The sequence below is a fragment of the Stegostoma tigrinum genome, chromosome 12, assembly GCF_030684315.1.
Source record: "Stegostoma tigrinum isolate sSteTig4 chromosome 12, sSteTig4.hap1, whole genome shotgun sequence".
Taxonomy (NCBI): Eukaryota; Metazoa; Chordata; class Chondrichthyes; order Orectolobiformes; family Stegostomatidae; genus Stegostoma; species Stegostoma tigrinum.
The window spans coordinates 860088-883203 of NC_081365.1; the positions used below are offsets into that span (position 1 = coordinate 860088).

The 23116-nt window shown below is 46.4% G+C and overlaps 1 protein-coding gene across 2 annotated transcripts in view; it reads left to right on the forward strand.

Moving 5' to 3' along the window:
- The window catches only part of cryaa (crystallin, alpha A), a 56718-nt gene that overhangs the window by 28365 nt on the left and 5237 nt on the right, over window positions 1-23116 (forward strand). For both annotated transcript variants that reach the window (XM_048541100.2, XM_048541099.2), the window contains exon 2: window positions 3282-3404. In XM_048541100.2, coding sequence (XP_048397057.1) covers window positions 3282-3404 — 123 coding nt within the window. The remainder of the gene's footprint in view (window positions 1-3281; window positions 3405-23116) is intronic.

Consider the following 23116-nt stretch of genomic DNA (forward strand, 5'->3'; position numbering starts at 1 on the left):
TACATAAGGTCTAGGCGACTGAAAACAAACGAAGCTTTGGAAGAATATCGGGAAAGCAGGACCAATCTGAAATGAGGAATTAAGAGGGTTAAAAGGGGTCATGAAATATCTTTAGCAGACAGGGTTAAGGAAAATCCCAAAACCTTTTATTTGTACATAAGGAGCAAGAGGGTAACTAGAGATAGGGTTGACCCATGCAAGGACAAAGGAGGGGAGTTATGCAAGGAGTCAGTGAAAATGAGTGAGGTTCTGAATGAGTACTTTGCGTCGGTATTTATTGAGGAGAGGAACATGACAGATGTTGAGGTTAGGGATAGATGTTTGATTACTCTAGGTCGAGTCTGCATAAGGAGGGGGCAAGTGTTGGGTATTCTAAAAGGCATTAGGGTGGACAGGACCCCAGGTCTGGATGGGATCTATCCCATGTTTCTGAGGGAAGCGAGAGAGGAAATAGTTGGGGCCTTAACAGGTATCTTTGCAGCATCCTTGAACACGGGTGAGGTCCCGGAGGACTGGAGAATTGCTAATGTTGTCCCCTTGTTTAAAAAGGGTAGCAAGGATAATTCAGGAAATTATAGACCGGTGAGCCTGACATCCATGGGGATAGGATCTATTTATATTTGGAAGAAAATGGGCTTATTAGTGATAGGCAGAATGGTTTTGTGCAGGGAACATCATGTCTTACCAACTTGATAGAATTCTTTGAGGAAGTGACAAAGTTGATAGATGAGGGAAGGGGTGTAGATGTCATAGACATGGACTTCAGTAAAGCATTTGATAAGGTTCCCTGTGGTAGGCTGATGGAGAAAGTGAAGTCACATGGGGTCCAGGGCGTACTAGCTAGATGGATAGAGAACTGGCTAGGCAATAGGAGACAGAGAATTGCAGTAGAAGGGAGCTTCTCAAATGGAGAACTGTGACCAGTGGTGTTCCACAGGGATACGTGTTAGGACCTTTGTTTTTTGTGATATACGTAAATGATCTGGAAAAGGTATAAATGGCCTGATTAGCAAGATTGTAGATGACACTAAGATTGGTGGAGTAGCAGATAATGAAGGGGACTATCAGAGAATGCAGCAGAATATAGATAGATTAGAGAGTTGGGTGGAGAAATGGCAGATGGAGTTCAACCCAAGCAAATGCGAGGTGATACATTTTGGAAGATCCAATTCAAGAGTGAACTATACGGTAAATGGAAAAACCCTGGGGAAAATTGATGCACAGAGATATCTGGATGTTCAGGTCCATTGTACCCTGAAGTTGGCTACGCACATTGATAGAGTGGTCAAGAAGGCATATGGCATGCTTTCATTCATCAGACCCCATGTTGAGTACAAGAGTTGGCAGATCATGTTACAGTTGTATAGGACTTTGGTTTGACCACACTTGGAGTACTGCGTACAGTTCTGGTTGCCACATTACCAAAAGGATGTGGACGCTTTTGAGAGGGTGCAGGGGATGTTCATCCCAGGATGTTGCCTGGTATGGAGGGCGCTAGTTATGAAGACAGGTTGAGTAGATTAGGATTAGTTATATTAGAAAGACAGAGGTTGAGGGGGGGACCTGATTGAGGTCTACAAAATCATGAGAGGTATAGACAGGGTAGATAGCAAGAAGCTTTTTCCCAGAGTGGGGGACTCAATTACTAGGGGTCACGATTTCAAGATGAGAGGGGAAAAGTTTATGGGAGATATGCGTGGAAAGTTATTTTTGTAGAGGGTGGTGGGTATCGGGAACGTGTTGCCAGCAGAGGTGGTAGACGCAGACACGATCGCGTCGTTGAAGATGTATCCAGACAGATACATGAATGGGCAGGGAGCAGAAGGATACAGATCCTTGGAAAATAGGCGACAGGTTTCAATAGAGGATCTGGATCAGCGCAGGATTGGAGGGCTGAAGCACCGATTTCTGTGCTGTAATTTTCTTTGTTCTTTGTTCAGCCACTGGGCAGGTACAGCCTGGCGTTAGACACAGAGTAAAGCTCCCTCAACTATCTCAATGTGAAATTAAAGCTGCCAATACACTGCCCCCATCAAACACTCCCAGGCACAGGTACAGCACATGGTTAGATATAGAGTAAAGCTTCCTCCATACTGTTCCTATCAAACACTCTCTGGACTGTGACAACACAGGGCTCAACATAAAGAAAAGCTGTACACTCTCTACATTCTCAGATCAGTGTGATAACAGAAGAGTTGTAATTGTGAAAGGAAGGGAAGCGAGATAGAAGCAAATTGTTCTCATTTGTAAGAGGTATCAAGCAAGTGGGCAGAGAGACAAGATTACATGGAAGAGGTTTAGAACAGAGTGTTGGAGAAATTCTTCATAACAGTCTGTGGAATTTACCTCAAAGGTCAGAGATTGAGCCAGAAACTTAACATTGGAGATAGATGGGATGTAGGATAAGGTGATGAAATGATATGGTGGATAAGGTGGGTAGATCTGATTGGTCAGCATGCTTGAGAGATATATAAACATCAACACCAACTAGATGGACTGAATGTGAGATAACAAGGTGTAGAACACAGCAGGCCAAGCAGCAGGAAGGCTGACGTTTCGGGCCTAGGCCCTTCTTCAGAAATGGGAGAGGAGAAGGGTGTTCTGAAATAAGTAGGGAGAGAAGGGGAGGTAGATAGAAGATGGATAGAGGAGATGATAGGTGGAGAAGAGACAGACTGGTCAAAGAGGCAGGGATGGAGCCAGTAAAGGTGAATGTTGGTGGGGAGTTAGGGAGGAGATAGGTCAGTCCAGGGAGGATGGACAGGTCAAGGGGGCGGGATGAGGTTAGTAGGTAGGAGATAGGGGTGGAGCTTGAGGTGGGAGGAGGGGATAGGTGGGAGGAAAGACAGGTTAGGGAGGCGGGGACGAGCTGGGCTGGTTTTGGGATGCGGTGGGGGGAGGGGAGATTTTGAAGCTTGCAAAGTCCACATTGATACCGTTCGGCTGCAGGGTTCCCAAGCGGAATATGAGTTGCTGTTCCTGCAACCTTCGGATGGCATCTTTGTGGCACTGCAGGAGGCTCACAATGGACATGTCGTCTGCGGAATGGGAGGGGGAGTTGAAATGGTTCGTGACTGGGAGGTGCAGTTGTTTTGTGTGAACCGAGCGTAGGTGATCTGTTTTCTGTTTTCACACCACATGTTTTTACAAAATGTTTGAATGATTTTCCTTACAGGTAACACTTGGGAAGAGTGATTAAGGTCCTGCTGTAATCTATCCAGGAAGTTCCAAGATGGGTCTGAAAGTGCTGTGTGTTACTGCTTACAAATATTGTGTTTCAGGTGCGCTCTGAGAAGGACAGATTTATGATTAACCTGAATGTCAAACACTTCTTACCTGAGGAGCTGACTGTGAAGCTTGTTGATGACTTTGTGGAGATTCATGGCAAGCACACAGAGCGTCAGGTGGGTAAATGTTTCTCTTGTGTCTAAATCACTTTTTGCCAAGTGTCATTGAGTGAGAGATGACTTTGTAACATAACACCACTCCTCTTGCCACTATTGGTGACAAAAATTTTGATTACTCTGTTCATTCAGTGACCGTATTGTGGGCCTTTGCCTTTGGCTGTTCAAATGTAACAATCAATAGAGATGACTGGATGCTAGAGATAATGGGGCTCCAGAGCTGATCATACATCCTGGTGCATTTCTGGCATCTCTCAGATCAGTCTCTATTCAGCGGAAACTCCCAGGTGTAATGGGACACCGGGAGGACAGCTAAAATGGGTAACCAGTAGAGAGGTTCACCCATCTTAAGGCAGGTGTGAAGGAGTGAATCTTGAAACAAAGAAACCTACAGCACAGGAACAGGCCCTTCGGCCCTCCAAGCCTGCGCCGATCAAGATCCTCCGTCTAACCTGTCATCTATTTTCTAACGGTCTGTGTCCATTTGCTCCCTGCCCATCCATGTACCTGTCCAAATATATCTTAAAAGATGCTAACGTGTCTGCGTCTACCACCTCCGCTGGCAACACATTCCAGGCACCCACCACCCTGTGTAAAGAACTTTCCACGCTTATCTCCCTTAAACTTTCCTCCTCTCACTTTGAACTCATCACCCCTAGTAATTGAGTCCCCCACTCTGGGAAAAAGCTTCTTGCTATCCACCCTGTCTATACCCCTCATGAAGGTGGTGGATGTAGTGCAAATCAAGCAGCTGCTTTGTCCTGAATGATTCTTCAGTGTTATTGGAGTTGCACTCATCCAAATGCCCATTTCTGACCTTATGATGGAAGAAAGGTCATTGATGATGCAGCTAAAGATGGTTGTGTCTAGGACTGTACCCTGAGGAACTCCTGCAGAGGTATCCTGAAGGCAACAATCATAACCAACTTCCTATGTGCCAGGTGTGACTCCAACCAATGGAGTGTTTTTGACCAATTTATTGTTTCCACATGTACTGAGATACAGTGAAAAGTGTTGCTTTGAATGCTCTACAGGCAGATCGTACCATGCACAGTGCATCAGGGAAGCCAGAACTGAGTGCAGAATACAGTGTTGCAGCCACAGCGAAGGTACAGACAGAGAGAGATCAGAATTAATATTTGACAGGCCCAGCCAACTTCTATTGATTCCAACGAGTCAAGCAGAGTCGGCGTGGCATAATGAAAGTGAAATCATGTCTGACTGATTTATTAAAGTTTTGAGAGGAAAGCTCAACCAAACTGAATGGAGGGGAACTAGCAGAAGTGTTATATTTGGACTTCCAGAAGGCGTTCAACAGGGTACCCCACAGAAGGTTAAGTCATAAAAAAGCCCACAGTATTGGAGATACTATATGACCTTGGTTAGAGAATTGGGTCATAGGCAGGAGATAGCAAATGTAGATAAGGGGTTCTTTTTTATATTTGTGACCCCTGACCCGTGGGGTTCCACAGGGATCAGTGTTAGGATTGTAACTGTTGACAATACCTATTAATGACTTGGAGGTAGAAAGTGAATGTACTGTAGCCAAATTACAGATGATACAAAGATAGATTGAATTGCAAGTTGTGAGCAGAATAGAAACAGTTTACAGAGAGATAAGAACAAAGAACAAAGAAAATTACAGCACAGGAACAGGCCCTTCGGCCCTCCAAGCCTGCGCCGATCGAGATCCTCTATCTAAACTTGTCATCTATTTTCTAAGGGTCTATATCCCTTTGCTCCCTGTACCGGTCCAGATACATCTTAAAAGATACTATCATGTCTGCGTCTACCACCTCTGCTGGCAACACGTTCCAGGTACCTACCACCCTCTGTGTAAAGAACTTCCCAAACATCTCCCATAAACTTTCCTCCTCTCACTTTGAACTCATCACCCCTAGTAATTGAGTCCCCCACTCTGGGGGGGAAAAAGCTTCTTGCTATCCACCCTGTCTATACCCCTCATGATTTTGTAGTCCTCAATCAGGTCCCCCCTCAAACAGGAGGCTGGAAGAACACAGCAAGTCAGTGTTTCGGGCATTACCCTTCCTTCGGACTGGATGTGGGGGTAGGGGGAGCTACAGATAAAGAGAGGTGGGGGGGGATGTACCGGAATGGTGGTGATGGGTGGACACTGGAATGTGGTACAATCTGGTTGGTTGATGGGAGGGATGAATCCAGTTGGTGGCTAGAAGAGAGGGTCAGTAGGTGGAATGGGAAGGAGGATGTGGGGCTGGAAAGGGAGCTGAGGATTGGGTTCTCCAATTTTAAATAAATTTCCCACCCATCCCCCGGTTCTCCTTCCAGCCCCATATCCTCCCTTCCGTTCTACCTGCTGGCCCTCCCTTCCTGTCACCAACCAGATTCACCCCTCCTATCGATGAACCAGGTCGTACCGACCACCAGTGTCCACCTATCACCGTCATGCCTCCCTTCTCTTTATCTGCAGCTCCCCCTACCGCTACATCCACTCCTAAAGAAGGGTAATACCTGAAACATAGACTGCTCCTTTTCTCCAGATGCTGCCTGGCTTGCTGTATTCTTCCAGCCTCCTGTTTGTCTACCTTGGATTCCAGCGTCTGTGGCCTTTTTTCTGTCTCTACAGAAAGATATTTATTAAGTAAGCCAGCAAGAAATTGGCAAATGGAGTATAATATCGAAAAATACGAAGCTGTTCAATTTGGAGGGCAGAACAAAAGAACAGAATATTTTTTAAATGGAGAAAACCTGCAGAAAGCTGCAACACAAAGGAACTTGGGGGGAGAGAGAGAGAGAGAGATAATGGGAACTGCAGATGCTGGAGAATTCCAAGATAATAAAATGTGAGGCTGGATGAACACAGCAGGCCCAGCAGCATCTCAGGAGCAGAAAAGCTGACGTTTCGGGCCTAGACCCTTCTTCAGTGAGGGGGATGGGGAGAGGGAGCTGGAATAAATAGGGAGAGAGGGGGAGGCGGACCGAAGATGGAGAGTAAAGAAGATAGGTGGAGAGAGTGTAGGTGGGGAGGTAGGGAGGGGATAGGTCAGTCCAGGGAAGACGGACAGGTCAAGGAGGTGGGATGAGGTTAGTAGGTAGATGGGGGTGCGGCTTGGGGTGGGAGGAAGGGATGGGTGAGAGGAAGAACCGGTTAGGGAGGCAGAGACAGGTTGGACTGGTTTTGGGATGCAGTGGGTGGGGGGGAAGAGCTGGGCTGGTTGTGTGGTGCAGTGGGGGGAGGGGACGAACTGGGCTGGTTTAGGGATGCAGTAGGGGAAGGGGAGATTTTGAAACTGGTGAAGTCCACATTGATACCATATGGCTGCAGGGTTCCCAGGCGGAATATGAGTTGCTGTTCCTGCAACCTTCGGGTGGCATCATTGTGGCAGTGCAGGAGGCCCATGATGGACATGTCATCTAGAGAATGGGAGGGGGAGTGGAAATGGTTTGCGACTGGGAGGTGCAGTTGTTTGTTGCGAACTGAGCGGAGGTGTTCTGCAAAGCGGTCCCCAAGCCTCCGCTTGGTTTCCCCAATGTAGAGGAAGCCGCACCGGGTACAGTGGATGCAGTATACCACATTGGCAGATGTGCAGGTGAACCTCTGCTTAATGTGGAATTGTCATCTTGGGGCCTGGGATAGGGGTGAGGGAGGAGGTGTGGGGACAAGTGTAGCATTTCCTGCGGTTGCAGGGGAAGGTGCCGGGTGTGATGGGGTTGGAGGGCAGTGTGGAGCGAACAAGGGAGTCACGGAGAGAGTGGTCTCTCCGGAAAGCAGACAGGGGTGGGGATGGAAAAATGTCTTGGGTGGTGGGGTCGTATTGTAAATGGCGGAAGTGTCGGAGGATGATGCGTTGTATCCGGAGGTTGGTAGGGTGGTGTGTGAGAACGAGGGGGATCCTCTTAGGGCGGTTGTGGCGGGGGCGGGGTGTGAGGGATGTGTTACGGGAAATACGGGGGGGTCAAGGGCGTTCTCGATCACTATGGGGGGAAGTTGCCGTCCTTAAAGAACTTGGACATCTGGGATGTGCGGGAGTGGAATGTCTTATCGTGGGGGCGGAGGCGGAGGAATTGGGAATAGGGGATGGAATTTTTGCAGGAGGGTGGGTGGGAGGAGGTGTATTCTAGGTAGCTGTGGGAGTCGGTGGGCTTGAAATGGACATCAGTTACAAGCTGGTTGCCTGAGATGGAGACTGAGAGGTCCAGGAAGGTGAGGGATGTGCTGGAGATGGCCCAGGTGAACTGAAGGTTGGGGTGGAAGGTGTTGGTGAAGTGGATGAACTGTTCGAGCTCCTCTGGGGAGCAAGTGGCGGCGCCGATACAGTCATCAATGTACCGGAGGAAGAGGTGGGGTTTGGGGCCTGTGTAGGTGCGGAAGAGGGACTGTTCCACGTAACCTACAAAGAGGCAGGCATAGCTGGGGCCCATGCGGGTGCCCATGGCCACCCCCTTAGTCTGTAGGAAGTGGGAGGAGTCAAAAGAGAAGTTGTTGAGTGTGAGGACGAGTTCAGCTAGGCGGATGAGAGTGTCGGTGGAGGGGGACTGGTCGGGCCTACGGGACAGGAAGAAGCGGAGGACCTTGAGGCCATCTCCATGCGGAATGCAGGTGTACAGGTACTGGACGTCCATGGTGAATATGAGGTGTTGGGGGCCAGGGAATTGGAAGTCCTGGAGGAGGTGTAGGGCGTGGGTGGTGTCATGGACGTAGGTGGGGAGTTCCTGGACCAAAGGGGAGAATATGGAGTCCAGATAGGTGGAGATGAGTTCGGTGGGGCAGGAGCAGGCTGAGACGATGGGTCGACCAGGGCAGGCAGGTTTGTGGATTTTGGGAAGGAGATAGAAACGGGCCGTGTGGGGTTGGGGAACAATGAGGTTGGAGGCTGTGGGTGGGAGGTCCCCTGAGGTGATGAGGTCGTGAATGGTGTTGGAGATGATGGTTTGGTGCTCGGATGTGGGGTCATGATCGAGGAGGCGGTAGGAGGTGGTGTCGGAGAGTTGGCGTCTGGCCTCGGCGATGTAGAGGTCAGTGCGCCATACTACCGCTGCGCCACCCTTGTCTGCGGGTTTGATGGTGAGGTTGGGGTTGGAGCGGAGGGAGCGGAGGGCTGCCCGATCTGCGGGGGAGAGGTTGGAGTGGGTGAGAGGGGTGGAGCGGTTGAGGCGGTTAATGTCTCGACGGCAGTTGGAGATGAAGAGGTCAAGGGAGGGTAGGAGGCCTGGGGGTGGTGTCCAGGAGGAGGACTTGTGTTGGAAGCGGGTGAAGGGGTCAGTGGAAGGAGGGTTAGGTTCCCGGTTGAAGAAGTAGGCGTGGAGGCGAAGACGGCGGAAAAACTGCTCTATGTCCAACCGTGACTGGTATTCGTTGATGTGTGGTTGTAGGGGGACAAAGGTGAGCCCCTTGCTAAGGACTGACCGTTCGTCCTCAGTCAGTGGGAGGTCTGGGGGGATGGTGAAGATGCGGCAGGGCTCAGTGTGGCTGTCTCCTCTGGGGTTGCTGGCTGTGGAGGTTGTGGGCGGAGCGATGAGGTCGTCGGCCGTGGGTGGGGTTCCGTCGGCATCGACCGTGGGCGGGGTTCCGTCGGCCGTGGGGCCGTCGGAACTTGGGGGGACTTGTGCGCAAAACGCAGAAATCTAGCTCACAAGAACAGCAGGTAACCAGGAATGTCAAAAGAATGTTGGGCCATATTTCAAGTGGGTTGGAATTTAATAATAGGGAGTTCTTACTGCAATTGGGCAAGATGCTGGTGAGACCACATCTGGACTACTGTAAGCAGTCTTCGTCTCCTTATTTAAAGAAAGATATAATTTCATTGGAAGCAGTTCATCAATGGTTCATTGGGATGATCCTCGGTATGGAGGGCTTGTCTTAAAAGCAAATGCTAAACATGTTGGGACTCTACTCACTGGAGTTTAGAAGAATGAGAGTGATCTCACTGAAACATAAAGGATTCCTTAGGTGTTTGACAGGGTAAATGCTGAGAGGGTGCATCTCATGGGAGAGTCTCGGATCGGGGGCAGAGTCAGAGAATAAAGGGGCATCAATTTAAGACTGAAATGAGGAGGAATTTCTTCTCCCAAAGGGTTGTAATTGATTGGAGTTCCTTGCTATAGAGAGCTGTGGAGGCAGAGTTCTTCTGTGTGTTTAAGGCTAAGATAGATGGATTCTTAATTGGTTGGGGAATCAGGGGTTACAGGGAAAGGAGAAGAGAGTGTGTATGAGGACAATAGGATCATATAACCATGGTTATAGGTTTGGATTAGGCCATTTAGACAGAAATTGATTGGCACCACATCCAACTACATCCACTCCCTCCACCACTGTTAATGAATAGCAACAGTGTGTACTAACTACAAGATGTACTGCAGAAATTCACCAAAGATCCTCAAGACAGCACCTTCCAAACTCACGACCATTTCCATCTAGAAGGATAAGGCCAGCAAATACATAGAAACATCACCACCTGCAAGATACCCTCCAAGACATTTACTATCTTGACTTGGAAATGTACCATCATTCCTTCACCGTCGCTGGGTCAACATTGTAGAATTCCTTTCCCAAGGGCATTATGCGTCAACCCACAACACAGGAACCGCAGTGGTTCAAGAAGGCAGCTCACGACCAGCTTCTCAAAGGGAATTTGGGATGGACAATGTGCTGATCAGCCAGTGATGCCCATCTCTCATGAGTTCTTAGGGCTAAAGGGATGAAATGGTATAGAAGAAAGCAGGAACAGTGTACTGAGTCAAATGTTCAGCCATGATCATATTGAATGGTAGAGCAGTGTTAGTATGCCCAAAGGACTACTCCTTATCCTATTTTCTCTGTTTCTATATTTCTGTCCTGCTGCTGATGACCCACCGTGTCTCGTGGATCTCCAGTCTTGAGTTGCTAGATCTGTTTGAAATCTGTCCTCTTTAGTATTACACTAAGGAGAACACTCTCAATTTGAAGGTGAGATTTTGTCTCCTCAAGGACTCTGCAGCCGGCAGATTGGCAAGGATGAAGTTAAGTATGAGTTTTACTCTTGTTGGTCCCTGCACTACCTGCTGTACACCCAGTCTAGCAGCAATGTCCTTTAAGATTGACCAGCTTCGTCAATAGTACTACTGCTGAGCCAATCTTGGTAGTGGACAATGAGGACTCAGAGTACATTTTGTGCCCTTACCGCCCTAAGTGCTTCCTCCAAGTGTATTCAACATGGAGGAGTACTAATTCTTTTGCAGAGGGAAGAAGGTATGTAGTAATCAGCAGAAGGTTTCTTTGTCCATGTTTAAGCTGAGGAAGGAAGTAATTGATCTTTTCAGCTGTGTAAGGATAACTGCCTCAGCTCCATCGCCTTCAGTACCACCACTCACTCTAACTGATGCTGTACACACCTCTTCTTGAGACTTACATTATAGCTGTCATTATTGCCAATATGGTGTCCAGTCAATAGTTCTTACCTGGTCATTCTTGCGAACTGTTGACTCTTTTTATTTTCTGTACCTCGCACTCACTCACTGGGGACATCTTATTGGCTGTCCTGCTCCTGTATCACCCCAAAAACCTCTCTTATCCACTTCCATCGTACTCAATCTTCCATTTGTCTCATTGCAGGAGAAAATGTCATGAGAAGGCCAAGACTGGCAGGGGCCTGTGGACTGACTTCAGGCCCTTCACTCTATTTGAGAAACTTTTTGAATTAGCTTCAGAGGAGGATGACCACCCATGTGAGGACAGAGAGACTTCAGTACTCAACCAACCCAGTGGCTGTGCTGCTATCCCATTAACACCGACACTTACTCATTCTTAATCTGCACAAACTCTTAAGCATTAATTTCCTCTCTTCTCTCATACAGACATTAGTAACCCTGAGTGACCCTCTGTCCTGATGGGCCCAGTACCAGAGACCCTCAACTCCATCTCCACATCTGAGGAGGAGGCTCTCAGCCTGAGGCCTGAAGTCCTGCCCCTGCCACCAGCTCCAAGACTGTCACCTCAATGGGTTCCCCTTCCAGATTAGACTTGGGAGCACAATCTGGTGAGCACCTCACTGACACCTCTTCATTGCTTGTTGCCCCAGGTCTCCAGCAGTCAGAGGCCTGAGACCAAACAGGGGATGATCGCATGGCCTACTAACATGCCAGACATTGCAAGAACAGTGACTTGTCAGAGGCAGTTGATAAACTGGATCAAAAAGTGAAGGAGTCCAACAAAATTATCTGGACCATGCTAGTTCTGAGTTGGGTTTGGCTGTTTCCTTAGCCAAGTTGGTGACTACCATGGACAGCAAGGTCCAGCCCACACTGTCTGCTGGATATACAGAACACAGAACATTACAGCACAGCACAGGCCCTTCGGCCCTCGATGTTGTGCCAACCTGTCATACCGATCTCAAGCCCATCTAACCTACACTATTCCATGTAAGTCCATATGCTTATCCAATGACGACTTAAATGTACCTAAAGTTGGCGAATCTACTACCGTTGCAGGCAAAGCGTTCCATTCCCTTACTACTGGCTGAGTAAAGAAACTACCTCTGACATCTGTCCTATATCTTTCACCCCTCAATTTAAAGCTATGTCCCCTCGTGCTCGCCGTCACCACCCTAGGAAAAAGGCTCTCCCTATCCACCCTATCTAACCCTCTGATTATTTTATATGTTTCAATTAAGTCACCTCTCAACCTTCTTCTCTCTAATGAAAACAGCCTCAAGTCCCTCAGCCTTTCCTTGTAAGACCTTCCCTCCATACCAGGCAACATCCTAGTAAATCTCCTCTGCACCCTTTCCAAAGCTTCCACATCCTTCTTATAATGCGGTGACCAGAACTGAACACAATACTCCAAGTGCGGCTGCACCAGAGTTTTGTACAGCTTCACCATAACCTCTTGGTTCCGGAACTCGATTCCTCTATTACTAAAAGCTAAAACACTGTATGCCTTCTTAACAGCCCTGTCAACCTGGGAGGCAACTTTCAAGGATCTGTGTATATGGACACCGAGATCTCTCTACTCATCTACACTACTAAGAATCTTATCATTAGCTCTGTACTTTGCCTTCTGGTTACTCCTACCAAAGTGCATCACCTCACGCTTGTCTGCATTAAACTCCATTTGCCACCTCTCAGCCCAGCTCTGCAGCTTATCTATGTCTCTCTGCAACTTACAGCATCCTTCGTCACTATCCACAACTCCACCGACCTTAGTGTTGTCTGCAAATTTACTAACCCATCCTTCTACGCCCTCATCCAGGTCATTTATAAAAATGACAAACAGCAGTGGACCCAACACTGACCCTCGTGGTACACCACTAGTAACTGGTCTCCAGGATGAACATTTCCTATCAACTACCACCCTCTGTCGTCTTTCAGCAAGCCAATTTCCAATCCAAACTGCTATATCGCCCATAATTCCATTCCTCCGCATTTTGTACAATAGCCTATTGTGGGGAACCTTATCGAACGCCTTGCTGAAATCCATATACACCACATCAACCGGTTTACTCTCATCTACCTGTTTGGTCACCTTCTCAAAGAACTCAGTAAGATTTGTGAGGCACAACCTTCCCTTCACAAAACCGTGCTGACTATCCCTAATCAATTTATTCTTTTCTTGATGATTATAAATCCTATCCCTTATAACCTTTTCCAACACTTTACCAACAACTGAGGTAAGGCTTACTGGTCTATAATTACCAGGGTTGTCTCTACTCCCCTTCTTGAACAGGGGAACCACATTTGCTATCCTCCAGTCATCTGGCACTATTCCTGTAGACAATGACGAGTTAAAGATCAATGCCAAAGGCTCGGCAATCTCCTCCCTGGCTTCCCAGAGGATCCGAGGATAAATCCCATCCGGCCCAGGGGAGTTATCGATCTTCACACTCTGAAGGATTTCTAATACCTCTCCCCTGTGAACCTCAATTCCACCTAGTCTAGTAGCCTGTATCTCAGTATTCTCCTCGACAACATTGTCATTTTCTAGAGTGAATACTGTTTTAAAATATTCATTTAGCGCTTCCCCTATCTCATCTGACTCCACACACAACTTCACACTACTATCCTTGATTGGGCCTAATCTTACTTTCGTCATTCTTTTATTCCTTAAATACCTATAGAAAGCCTTAGGGTTTACTCTGATCCTATCCGCCAACAACTTCTCATGTCTCCTCCTGGCTGTTCTGAGCTCTCTCTTTAGGTTTTTCCTGGCTACCTCGTAGCCCTCAAGTGCCCTAACTGAGCCTTCACATCTCATCCTAACATAAGCCTTCTCTTCCCCTTGACCAGAGATTCTACTTCCTTCGTAAACCATGGCTCCCGCACTCTACAGCTTCCTCCCTGCCTGACAGGTACATACTTTTATCTAGGACACACAGGAGCTTTTCCTTGAATAAGCTCCACATTTCTAATGTGCCCATCCTGTGCAGTTTCCTTCCCCATCCTATGCTCCCTAAATCTTGCCTAATCTCATCGTAATTGCCTTTCCCCCAGCTATAACTCTTGCCCAGTGGTATGCACCTATCCCTTTCCATCACTAAAGTAAACATAACAGAATTGTGATCGCTATTATCAAAGTGCTCACCTTCTTCCAAATCTAACACCTGGCCGGGCTCATTACCCAGTACCAAATCTAATGTGTCTTTGCCCCTTGTTGGCCTATCTACATACTGTGTCAGGAAGCCCTCCTGCACACACTGGACAAAAACTGGCCCATCTATAGTACTCGAACTATGGTGTTCTCAGTCAATATTTGGCAAGTTGAAGTCCCCCATGATAACTACCCTGTCTCTCTCACTCCTATCGAGAATCATCTTTGCTATCCTTTCCTCTACGTCTCTGGAACTATTCGGAGGCCTGTAGAAAACTCCCAACAGGGTGACCTCTCCTTTCCTGTTTCTAACCTCAGCCCTTAGTACCTCAGTTGACGAGTCCCCAAGCATCCTTTCTGCAACTGTAATACTGTCCTTGACCAACAATGCCACACCTCTGCCCCTTTTACCATCTTCTCTGTTCTTACTGAAACATCTAAATCCCGGAACCTGCAACAACCATTCCTGTCCCTGCTCTATCCATGTCTCAGAAATGGCCACAACATCGAAGTCCCAGGTAGCAACCCATGCTGCAAGTTCACCCACCTTTTATATGCTTAAACCTGCACTCCATTCCTCGCCACATGGTGCTCAGCATCGACAGCAAGGAGAGGAATGTTGACCAACTCCAGATTCGCTTTTCTCTCAGGAACACCGCATAGTTTCAGCTGGTACCTATGGTGAGGCAGAACCACCCACATAAACCCCAGAAGCTTTCTCTGAAGATACTGAGACCAGGCTCCTCTCATTTCCCCTCCAGCTTGCAGTTATAAAACATGCAGAAAAATACTTAGTGATGGCACATGGGTGGCACGTTGACACAATATTGTAAATAACCATTCACTTTTGTAAATGTATGTTAATTTGTCATCTTAAACTATCTGCTTTTGTGAGGTGAGCAGCTACTTCAGACACTCAAAGGTGAAAGAAGTTGTGATGGCCAAGTCAGGCTCATCTTTAACCAGTAAACGACTCCTTGCCTACAGATAAGACCATAAGATATAGAAGCTGAATTAGGCAATTCAGCCCGTCGCATCTTCACTACAATCTGATCGTGGCTGATATGTTTCTTGCCCCCATTCTCCACCTAATCCTTCGCCCCCTTACTAAGCAAGAACCTATCTATCTCTGTCTTATGGACACTCAATAACTTGGCCTCCACAGCCCTCTGTGGGAATGAGTTTCAAAAAATTCTTCCTCAGCTCAGCTCTAAAGTGTTGTCCCTTCACTCCAAGGCTGTACCCTTGGGTCATAGTCTCTACCACCAGTGGAAAGAACATCTCCATGTCTACTTTATCCAGATCTCTCAATATTCTCTCAGTTTCAATGCGATAAATCCATCATTCTTCTAAACTAATTGATTTCAGACCCAGCATCATTAACCACTCTCATATGGCAAGCCCTTCAACCTCAGGATCATTCTTGTAAACTCCTGTATGCCAGCTCATCTTTCTCTCGATATGGGGCCCAAAACTCTCACAACGTGTTCCAAATGTGGTCTGACCAGAGCCTCATACAGCCTCAATAATACATTTCTGCTCTTGTATTCTAGCCTTCTTGAAATGAATGCTAACATTCCACTTGCCTTCCTAACTGCCAACTGAACCTGCCTGTTAACTTAAGAGAATCCTGAACTAGGACTCCCTTTGTATTACAGATTTCCCCATTTAGAAAACAGTCTCTGCCTCTATTCTTCCTACCTCATACTTTCCCACCTTGTATTCCTTTTTCCACTTCTTTCCACATGAGGTTGTGCCTCACAAACTTTATTGAGTTCTTTGAGAAGGTGACCAAACAGGTGGATGAGGGTGAAGTGGTTGATGTGGTGTATCTGGATTTCAGTAAAGCGTTTGATAAGGTTCCCCATGATAGACTATTGCAGAAAATACGGAGGCGTGGGATTGAGGGTGATTTAGCAGTTTGGATTGGAAATTGGCTAGCTGTAAGAAGACAGAGGGTGGTGGTTGATGGGAAATGTTCATCCTGGAGTTCAGTTACTAGTCGTGGACCGCAAGGATCGGTTTTGGGTCCACTGCTGTTTGTCATTTTTATAAATGACCTGGATGAGGGCATGGAAGGATGGGTTAGTAAATTTGTGGATGACACGAAAGTCGGTGGAGCTATGGATAGTGTGGAAGGATGTTGCAGGTCTGGGCTGAGAGGTGGAAAATGGAGTTTAATGCGGACAAGTGTGAGGTGATGCACTTTGGAAGGACTAATAGGAATACAGAATATTGGGCTAATGGTAAGATTCTTGGTAGTGTGGATGAGCAGAGAGAGATCTCGGTGTCCATGTGCATAGATCCCTGAAAGTTGCCTTTCAGGTTGATAGGGTTGTTAAGAAGGCGTACGGTGTGTTAGGTTTTATTGGTGGAGGGATTGAGTTTCGGAGCCATGAGGTCATGTTGTAGCTGTACAAAACTCTGGTGCGGCCGCACTTGGAGTATTGCGTACAGTTCTGGTCGCCTTACTGGAAGGATGTGGAAGCATTGGAAAGGGTACAGAGGAGATTTACCAGGATGTTGCCTGGTATGGAGGGAAGGTCTTATGAGGAAATGCTGAGGGACTTGAGGCTGTTTTTGTTAGAGAGGAGAAGGTTAAGAGGCAGCTTAATAGAGACATACAAGATGATCAGAGGATTAGCTAGGGTGGACAGTGAGAGCCTTTTTCCTTGGATGGTGATGGCTAGCACAAGGGGACATAGCTTTAAATTAAGGGTAGATAGATATAGGACAGATGCCAGAGGTAGGTTCTTTACTCAAAGAGTAGTAAGGGCGTAGAATGCCCTGCCTGCAACAGTAGGAGACTCACCAAGTTTAAGGGCATTTAAATGGTCATTAGATAAACATATGGATGATAATGGAATAGTGTAGGTTAGATGGGCTTCAGATTGGTATGACAGGTCAGCACAACATAAAGGGCCTGCACTGTGCTGTAATGTTCTATGTTCTATTTACTGTCACTCCCAGGCTGTCTAAGTACTTCTGCAGCCTCCCCACTTCCTCAACACAACCTGTCCCTCTGCCTATTTTGTGCCATCTGCAAAACTAGCAACAATGGCCTCAGTTCTTTCGTCCAGATCATTAGTGTATGTTGTGAATAGTTGTGATCCCCTGCAAAACTCTACTAGGCTGTCATCTTGAAAAAGACCTCTTTATCCCCACTTTCTGCCTTCTGCCAGTCAGCCAATCCTCTATCAAAGCCATTACCTTTCCCCTAACACCATGGGCTCTTACTTTATTTGTTAATCTCCTGTGCAGCACCATGCCAAAGGCCTTCTGGAAAACAAAATACATCATGCCACTACCTCTCTTTTGTCTACCTTGCTTGTTACGTTCTCAAAGAATTCTAACAGATTTGTCAGGCATAAACCTCGTTTGATGAAGCCATGCCGACTCAGTCCTAATTTACCGTGCACTTCAAGTTCTAGTTCTGCGCAATCTGTTCCTCAATAATGGACTTTAAAGTCCAATGACTGAGGTCAGGCTATGGCCTGTAGTTTCCTTCCAATCATCTCTGGCCTGCTGCTCCCTCATGTCTTTGTAGTTAACTTTACTCAATTGTAATACTGTTACATTTGATTCAGTTTTCTCCCTCTCAAAAAGCAGGGTGAATTTGATCGTACTAAGGCCACTGCTTCCTAAGAGTTCCTCACCTTAAGATCCCTAATCAAGACTACCTCATTATGCGTCACCAAATCCAGAATTGCCTATTCACTAGTGGGCTCTGCCACAAACGTCTCCAAAAATCTATCTCATAGTCATTTCATGAGCTCCTTTTCTTGAGATTCACTACTAATCTGATTTTCCAAGTCCACTTGCTTATTGAAGTCTCCCACAATTGATCTAATAGTATCTTTCTTACATGTATTTTCCATCTCCTGATTTATTTTCTTCCCCACATTCTGACTGCTGCTAGAAGCCTCAGTTGTGAGAGATCCCTGAACTGTGAAACTGTAGCCAAGGTATTGCCATTTAATATGAGGACACTGAGGGTAAATGCAATCTGCAGGGAATCTTCTTGATCCTGGTCCCTACACATCATTCCACGTTCATACCCTCTTTGGGAGTGAGTACAGAATCACTGATGTTTTCACACACTTCTGCAGCAAAAGGATTTTCCAGCTGCCAGCTTTTCAACAACATGGAATATCATTCGTCATTGGGAGGTAGACAGTGGGCAGTCCACATGACATATTGGTCCATAGAGAAAAGCTGCACAAAGTGCAGCCTCCTGCACATTAATCCCTGTTCCACAGGATGCTCCACCATTTCATAACAAAATAGCAGTTTCCACAAGCTCTGAAAAATTGAAGGCCAATCAATGATGGAAAGGTCAAAGAAGATGCATCAGGATTCCTCTCAACATACTCGCTGTCAGAAGAGGCTTCACCATGCAAGACCCAACACAACATCAAGACTGGAGCTTTAAGAGAACCCTAAACTCAGAATCATGTGCTGTCTCAATTGACAGCTGCTTTCTCCCAAATGGTCAGTGTGATTTATAATGTGTAGGCACTTGAAATTGGAATAAGCCAATGTGCACAAATGGATAATGCAGTATTTATGCTGCATATTCTCCATTGGCCTTTTTAGAGGCTGCAACATGGGACAGAACTGCTCTGGACCTAATTCTGGGGAATGAAGCCAAACGTGGGTGAGGTGGTGGGGGAGCATTTTACTGATAGCGATTACAACATGGTACAACTTAATCTTATTATGGACAAAGAAATAGACAAGTTGCCAAAAAAAGAGTTCTGGACTGGCGAAAGCCAACTTCAGTAAAATAAGGTAGATTGGGAAGTCTGCCGAGCTACGGGACACTGGCAACAGCCACGAGTGGGGAAATCTACAGAAAAGAACAGTTGGCGAGTGGTGGGGGACATTGAAAAAGGAAATGGGGAGGGTACAAGCCCATTGTGTTCCCTCTAGGGTGACAGAAAGGAATAACAGGCCCAGGGAACCATGAATATTAAGACCATGACATCTAAGAGCAGAAATTAGGCCATTTGGCCAATGAAGCCTGGTCCACCACTGAATCATGGCTGATAACTTCCTCATCTCCATTCTGCTTTCTCCCCATAACCCTTGATCCTCTTGGCCTCCACAGCCTTCTGTGTCAGTGAATTCCATAGTTTCACCACTGTCTGGCTGAAGTAGTTTCTCCTTATCTACATTCTCAAAGGTGTTCCCTTTACTCTTAGGCTGTGCCCTCAAGTCCTAGACTGTCCTACTAATGGAAACATCTTCCCAATATCCGATCTGTCCAGGCCATTCAAGATACAATGAAAAGAAAAAAGAGGCTTTTAACAGGGACACATCAGCGGTGGCATGAGTGGAGTACAGAAAATGCAGGGTAGAGACTAAGAAAGCAATTAGGAAAATAAAGAAGGATGTGATAAAGTTCAGGCTGGTAAAAGTAGGGAAAACCCAAAGACATTTTATAAGTAGATCAATGGGAAAAGGATAACCAGGGAAAGATTAGGGACCAAGAGGGTAATCTGTGGGTGCAGCCCGAGGACACTGGTAGAGTGTTCAACCGATACTTCAAATCTGTCTTCACTGAAGAGAATAAGGATGCAAGTATGGAACCTGGAGTGGAAACTGTGAGGTGCTTAAGCAAATTGACATCGGAAAGGACATGGTATTAGAAATGTTGTCTGAGTGAGAGACTGGAAAAGGACAGCGGGTCAGACAGCATCAGAGGAGCAGGAAACTCAACATTTTGATTGTCTCCCAGCATTAGGAATGTTGGCAGACTTAAAACTGGACAGATCTCCAGGTCTGGATAAATTGTGTCACAGGCTGCCTTCTTGATAAGTCATGTCCTTAGGCAAGGGAGGAGATTGGAGGAGCACTGACCCAAATTTTTAAATTTCTTTCTGTCCATGGGAGGTGCCAGAGGACTAGAGAACAGCTAATATGGTTCCAATATTTAAGAAATGTTGTAGAGGTATGCCAGAGAACTAAAGAACAGTCACTCTCACGTCAGTGGTAAGGACACAACTGGAGAAAATTCTGAAGGAGAGCATCTATCTCCACTTGGAGAGGCAAGGCTTGATCAGAGACCGTAAACATGGCTTGGCAAGAGGGAGGACATACTTAACAAATTTTCATTTTTTTCAAGGTGGTGACCAGGTGTGTAGATGATGAAAGTGCAGTTGATGTAGTTTACATAGATTTTTGTAACACCTTTGGACAAGGTCCCACATTGGAGACCTATCAAGAGAACGAATGCACATAGGATTCAGAGTAACTCGACAAAATGAATTCCAAATTGCCCCAGTCATAGGAGACAGAGGGTGATGATAGAGCCTGCTTTAGTGGCTGGAAGCTAGTGTCTAGTGGCGTACAGGGATCTGTGCTGGATCCCCTATTATTCAACATTCATATAAATAATACAGATGACTGTGTCGGGGGTTGGATTTGTAAGTTTGCAGATGACACAAGATTAGTTGGGTGGTTAACAGTGAGGCTGAGTGCCTTGGGCTACAAAAAGGTATAAATGGGATGGTCAGATGGGTAGATAAGGGGCAGATGGAAATTGACTGAAAAGTATGAGGTGATATACTGTGGAAGGAGTAATTTGACAATGAAATATTTAGAGTGGCACGGTTGTGTGGAACAAAGGGACCATGGAGTGTTTGTCCACTGATCTCTGAAGGTGGATGGGCATGTTAGTCGGGTGGTGAAAAAGGCACATGGAACACTTGCCTTTATCAATCAAGGCATAGATTACAAAAGCAGGAAGTCATGCTGGAGTTGTATAGGACTTTTGTGAGATCCCAGGTAGAGTCCTGTGTGCAGTCTGGTTTCTACACTACAGGAAGGATGTGACTGTATCGGACGGGTGCAGAGGAGATTCACCAGGATGCTGCCTGGAATGGAAAGTGCAAGCTATGAGGAAAGGTTGGACAGGCTTGGGTTGTTTTCATTGGAGCAGAGAAGACTGAGGGACAATCTGATTGAGGTGTACAAGATTATGATGGTCATGGACAGAATGGATAAGGAGTAGCTGTTCCCCTTAATTGAAGGGTCAGTCACGAGAGGTCACAGATTCACAGTGAGGGGCAGGAGCTTTAGGGGGATGTGAAGAAAATCTTTTTACCCAGAGGGTGGTGATGGTTTGGAATGCCCTGTCTGGGAGGGTGGTAGAGGTGAGTTACCTCAAATCCTTTAAAATGTATCTGGATGAGCACTTGGTATGTCATAACATTCAAGGCTATAGGCCAAGTGCTGGTAAATGGGATTGTGGGTCAGGTGATTTTCACATGTTGGTATGGTCTCAATGGGCTGAAGGGCCTCTTCTGCATTGCATGGTTCCATGATTAATGAGGGTGAAGGACTTTGAAAAGTAATAAGCTCCATCTGCCCTTTTTACTAAGCAGTGAAACAGGCTTGAAGGACTGAATTACCGATTCCTGCTCCAGTTCTTATGTATGAAACAGGGGAGATGCAAAATAATTCAACAAAGTTCTGAGCCAGCTGTCCTGCTATGGCCCTGATAAAAGCATGGGCAGTGCTATATGTTCATTTGGTGTTAGTCTGATATTTTTGTAATGTCATTAGGAATGTTTGGAAGGGACACTCCTCGTCTTTCAGCAGCATTCCCTGTATGGGCTAAAGGATAAAGAAGGCAGAAGCCTGTGACCTGGAAAGATTGTTTCCCTTGTAGGTGAATTTAGGACCAGAGGGCATAATTCAGGATAAGGAACTGCTTGTTTATGACAGAGATGAGGAGGACTTTCTTCTTTCAGAGGGCAGTGAATTCTTTACTGCAGAGGACGTTCAGGTTGGGTCATTAAGAATGTTCAAGGCTGAGATAGACAGAGTTTAATCAATAAAGGAATCAATGGTTAAAGGGAAAAGACAGGAAAGTGGAGTTGAGGATTATTAAATCGGCCATGATTTTGTTGAATGGCAGAGCAGACTCAAGGGGCTGAATGGCCTACTTCTGCTCCAGTGTCTTATGACTTTGTCTGATAATGGTCTTCTCCAGAGTGTGCATGTCATGGCAGCTGCCAGGATATCTGGTGTATATCTCTTAGATTTGGCACATATTCACACGTAAGATGAACATCAAGGGAAGTGAAACCTTTCCTGTGATGAACTCAGCAGGTTGGAGATAGAGTGCTCTCAAAGTAAGGTGAGTGTAGCACTCTGTAGCTGGGGAAGCCAGTGTTGGTGGAGAATCCCACTGCCTGAGCTGCTTGATTTTCCATGTCATGGGGACAGGACGTGAGCAGCTCTCCTCTGGAGAAAGTTGCATTGGTTCCATTCTTAATATATCTCTGGATGAAGGATTGGGAGCTCCCACACTGGTCCCAGTTGGTTTTAGAAATGAGCTGCTGGGCATAAAAACTCAAGGCAGCTGTAATGTAACAGCTGCTGGGATTGGAATAGCACCTAGTCCTTCTGAAAACAATTTGCTGGAGCAGATGGCAGAGTCCTGTGATGATTGCCCAAGATATCTTTGTCTTTTACACAGGGCTGTGTTTGAAACAGATGCTGTGTGTTTATACCTGTGGTTGTACACCTGTGAGAGTGATATTGATGCAGCACAAGGCTGCACAATGGCATACTCACTCCCTTGACAGTTGAGTGCTCTTATTGTGACAAGCAACTGCCTCTCTCTTTCTGCCCTAAAAAGCAACACAAGCCACAAGGACTGGCACTCTGTAATCAGCACTAAAAACCCTGTGCATGAAGAAAACTGCACTGGCAGCCCATAAGGCAGAGCTGAAGTCAGTGTGTATGTCCAACAAGAAAGCAATATGAAGTATACAGAGACCAGCAGCTTCCATGTAAGTGTACAGTAAGGGAGTGCAAGTAAAGCAAATTGTAAAAAGTGAACCTAAGAGCCATAAGATACATCCCATAGTGTAAGAGTTGATTCAAAGAGGAGGCCTGATGATGTGGTGAAGCTGCTAGTTTTCTGATGCCAGATGAAGGATTAAGGGATGGTGACTGGGGAGCCTGCAGGGATATCATTGGAAATAAACAGAGGATGGGACAAGTCTTAAACGATTTGCAGCTGCCAGGCATGTGTCTTGAGCTGAATTTGCACTGTCTACTTTCTTAAGGAAGGAGAGGAGAATTAAAAGCTGCACAGAAATGAGGCAGATGCAAATGCATGGAAATAAGGCAATCACCATTCAATAGTAGGATTCTA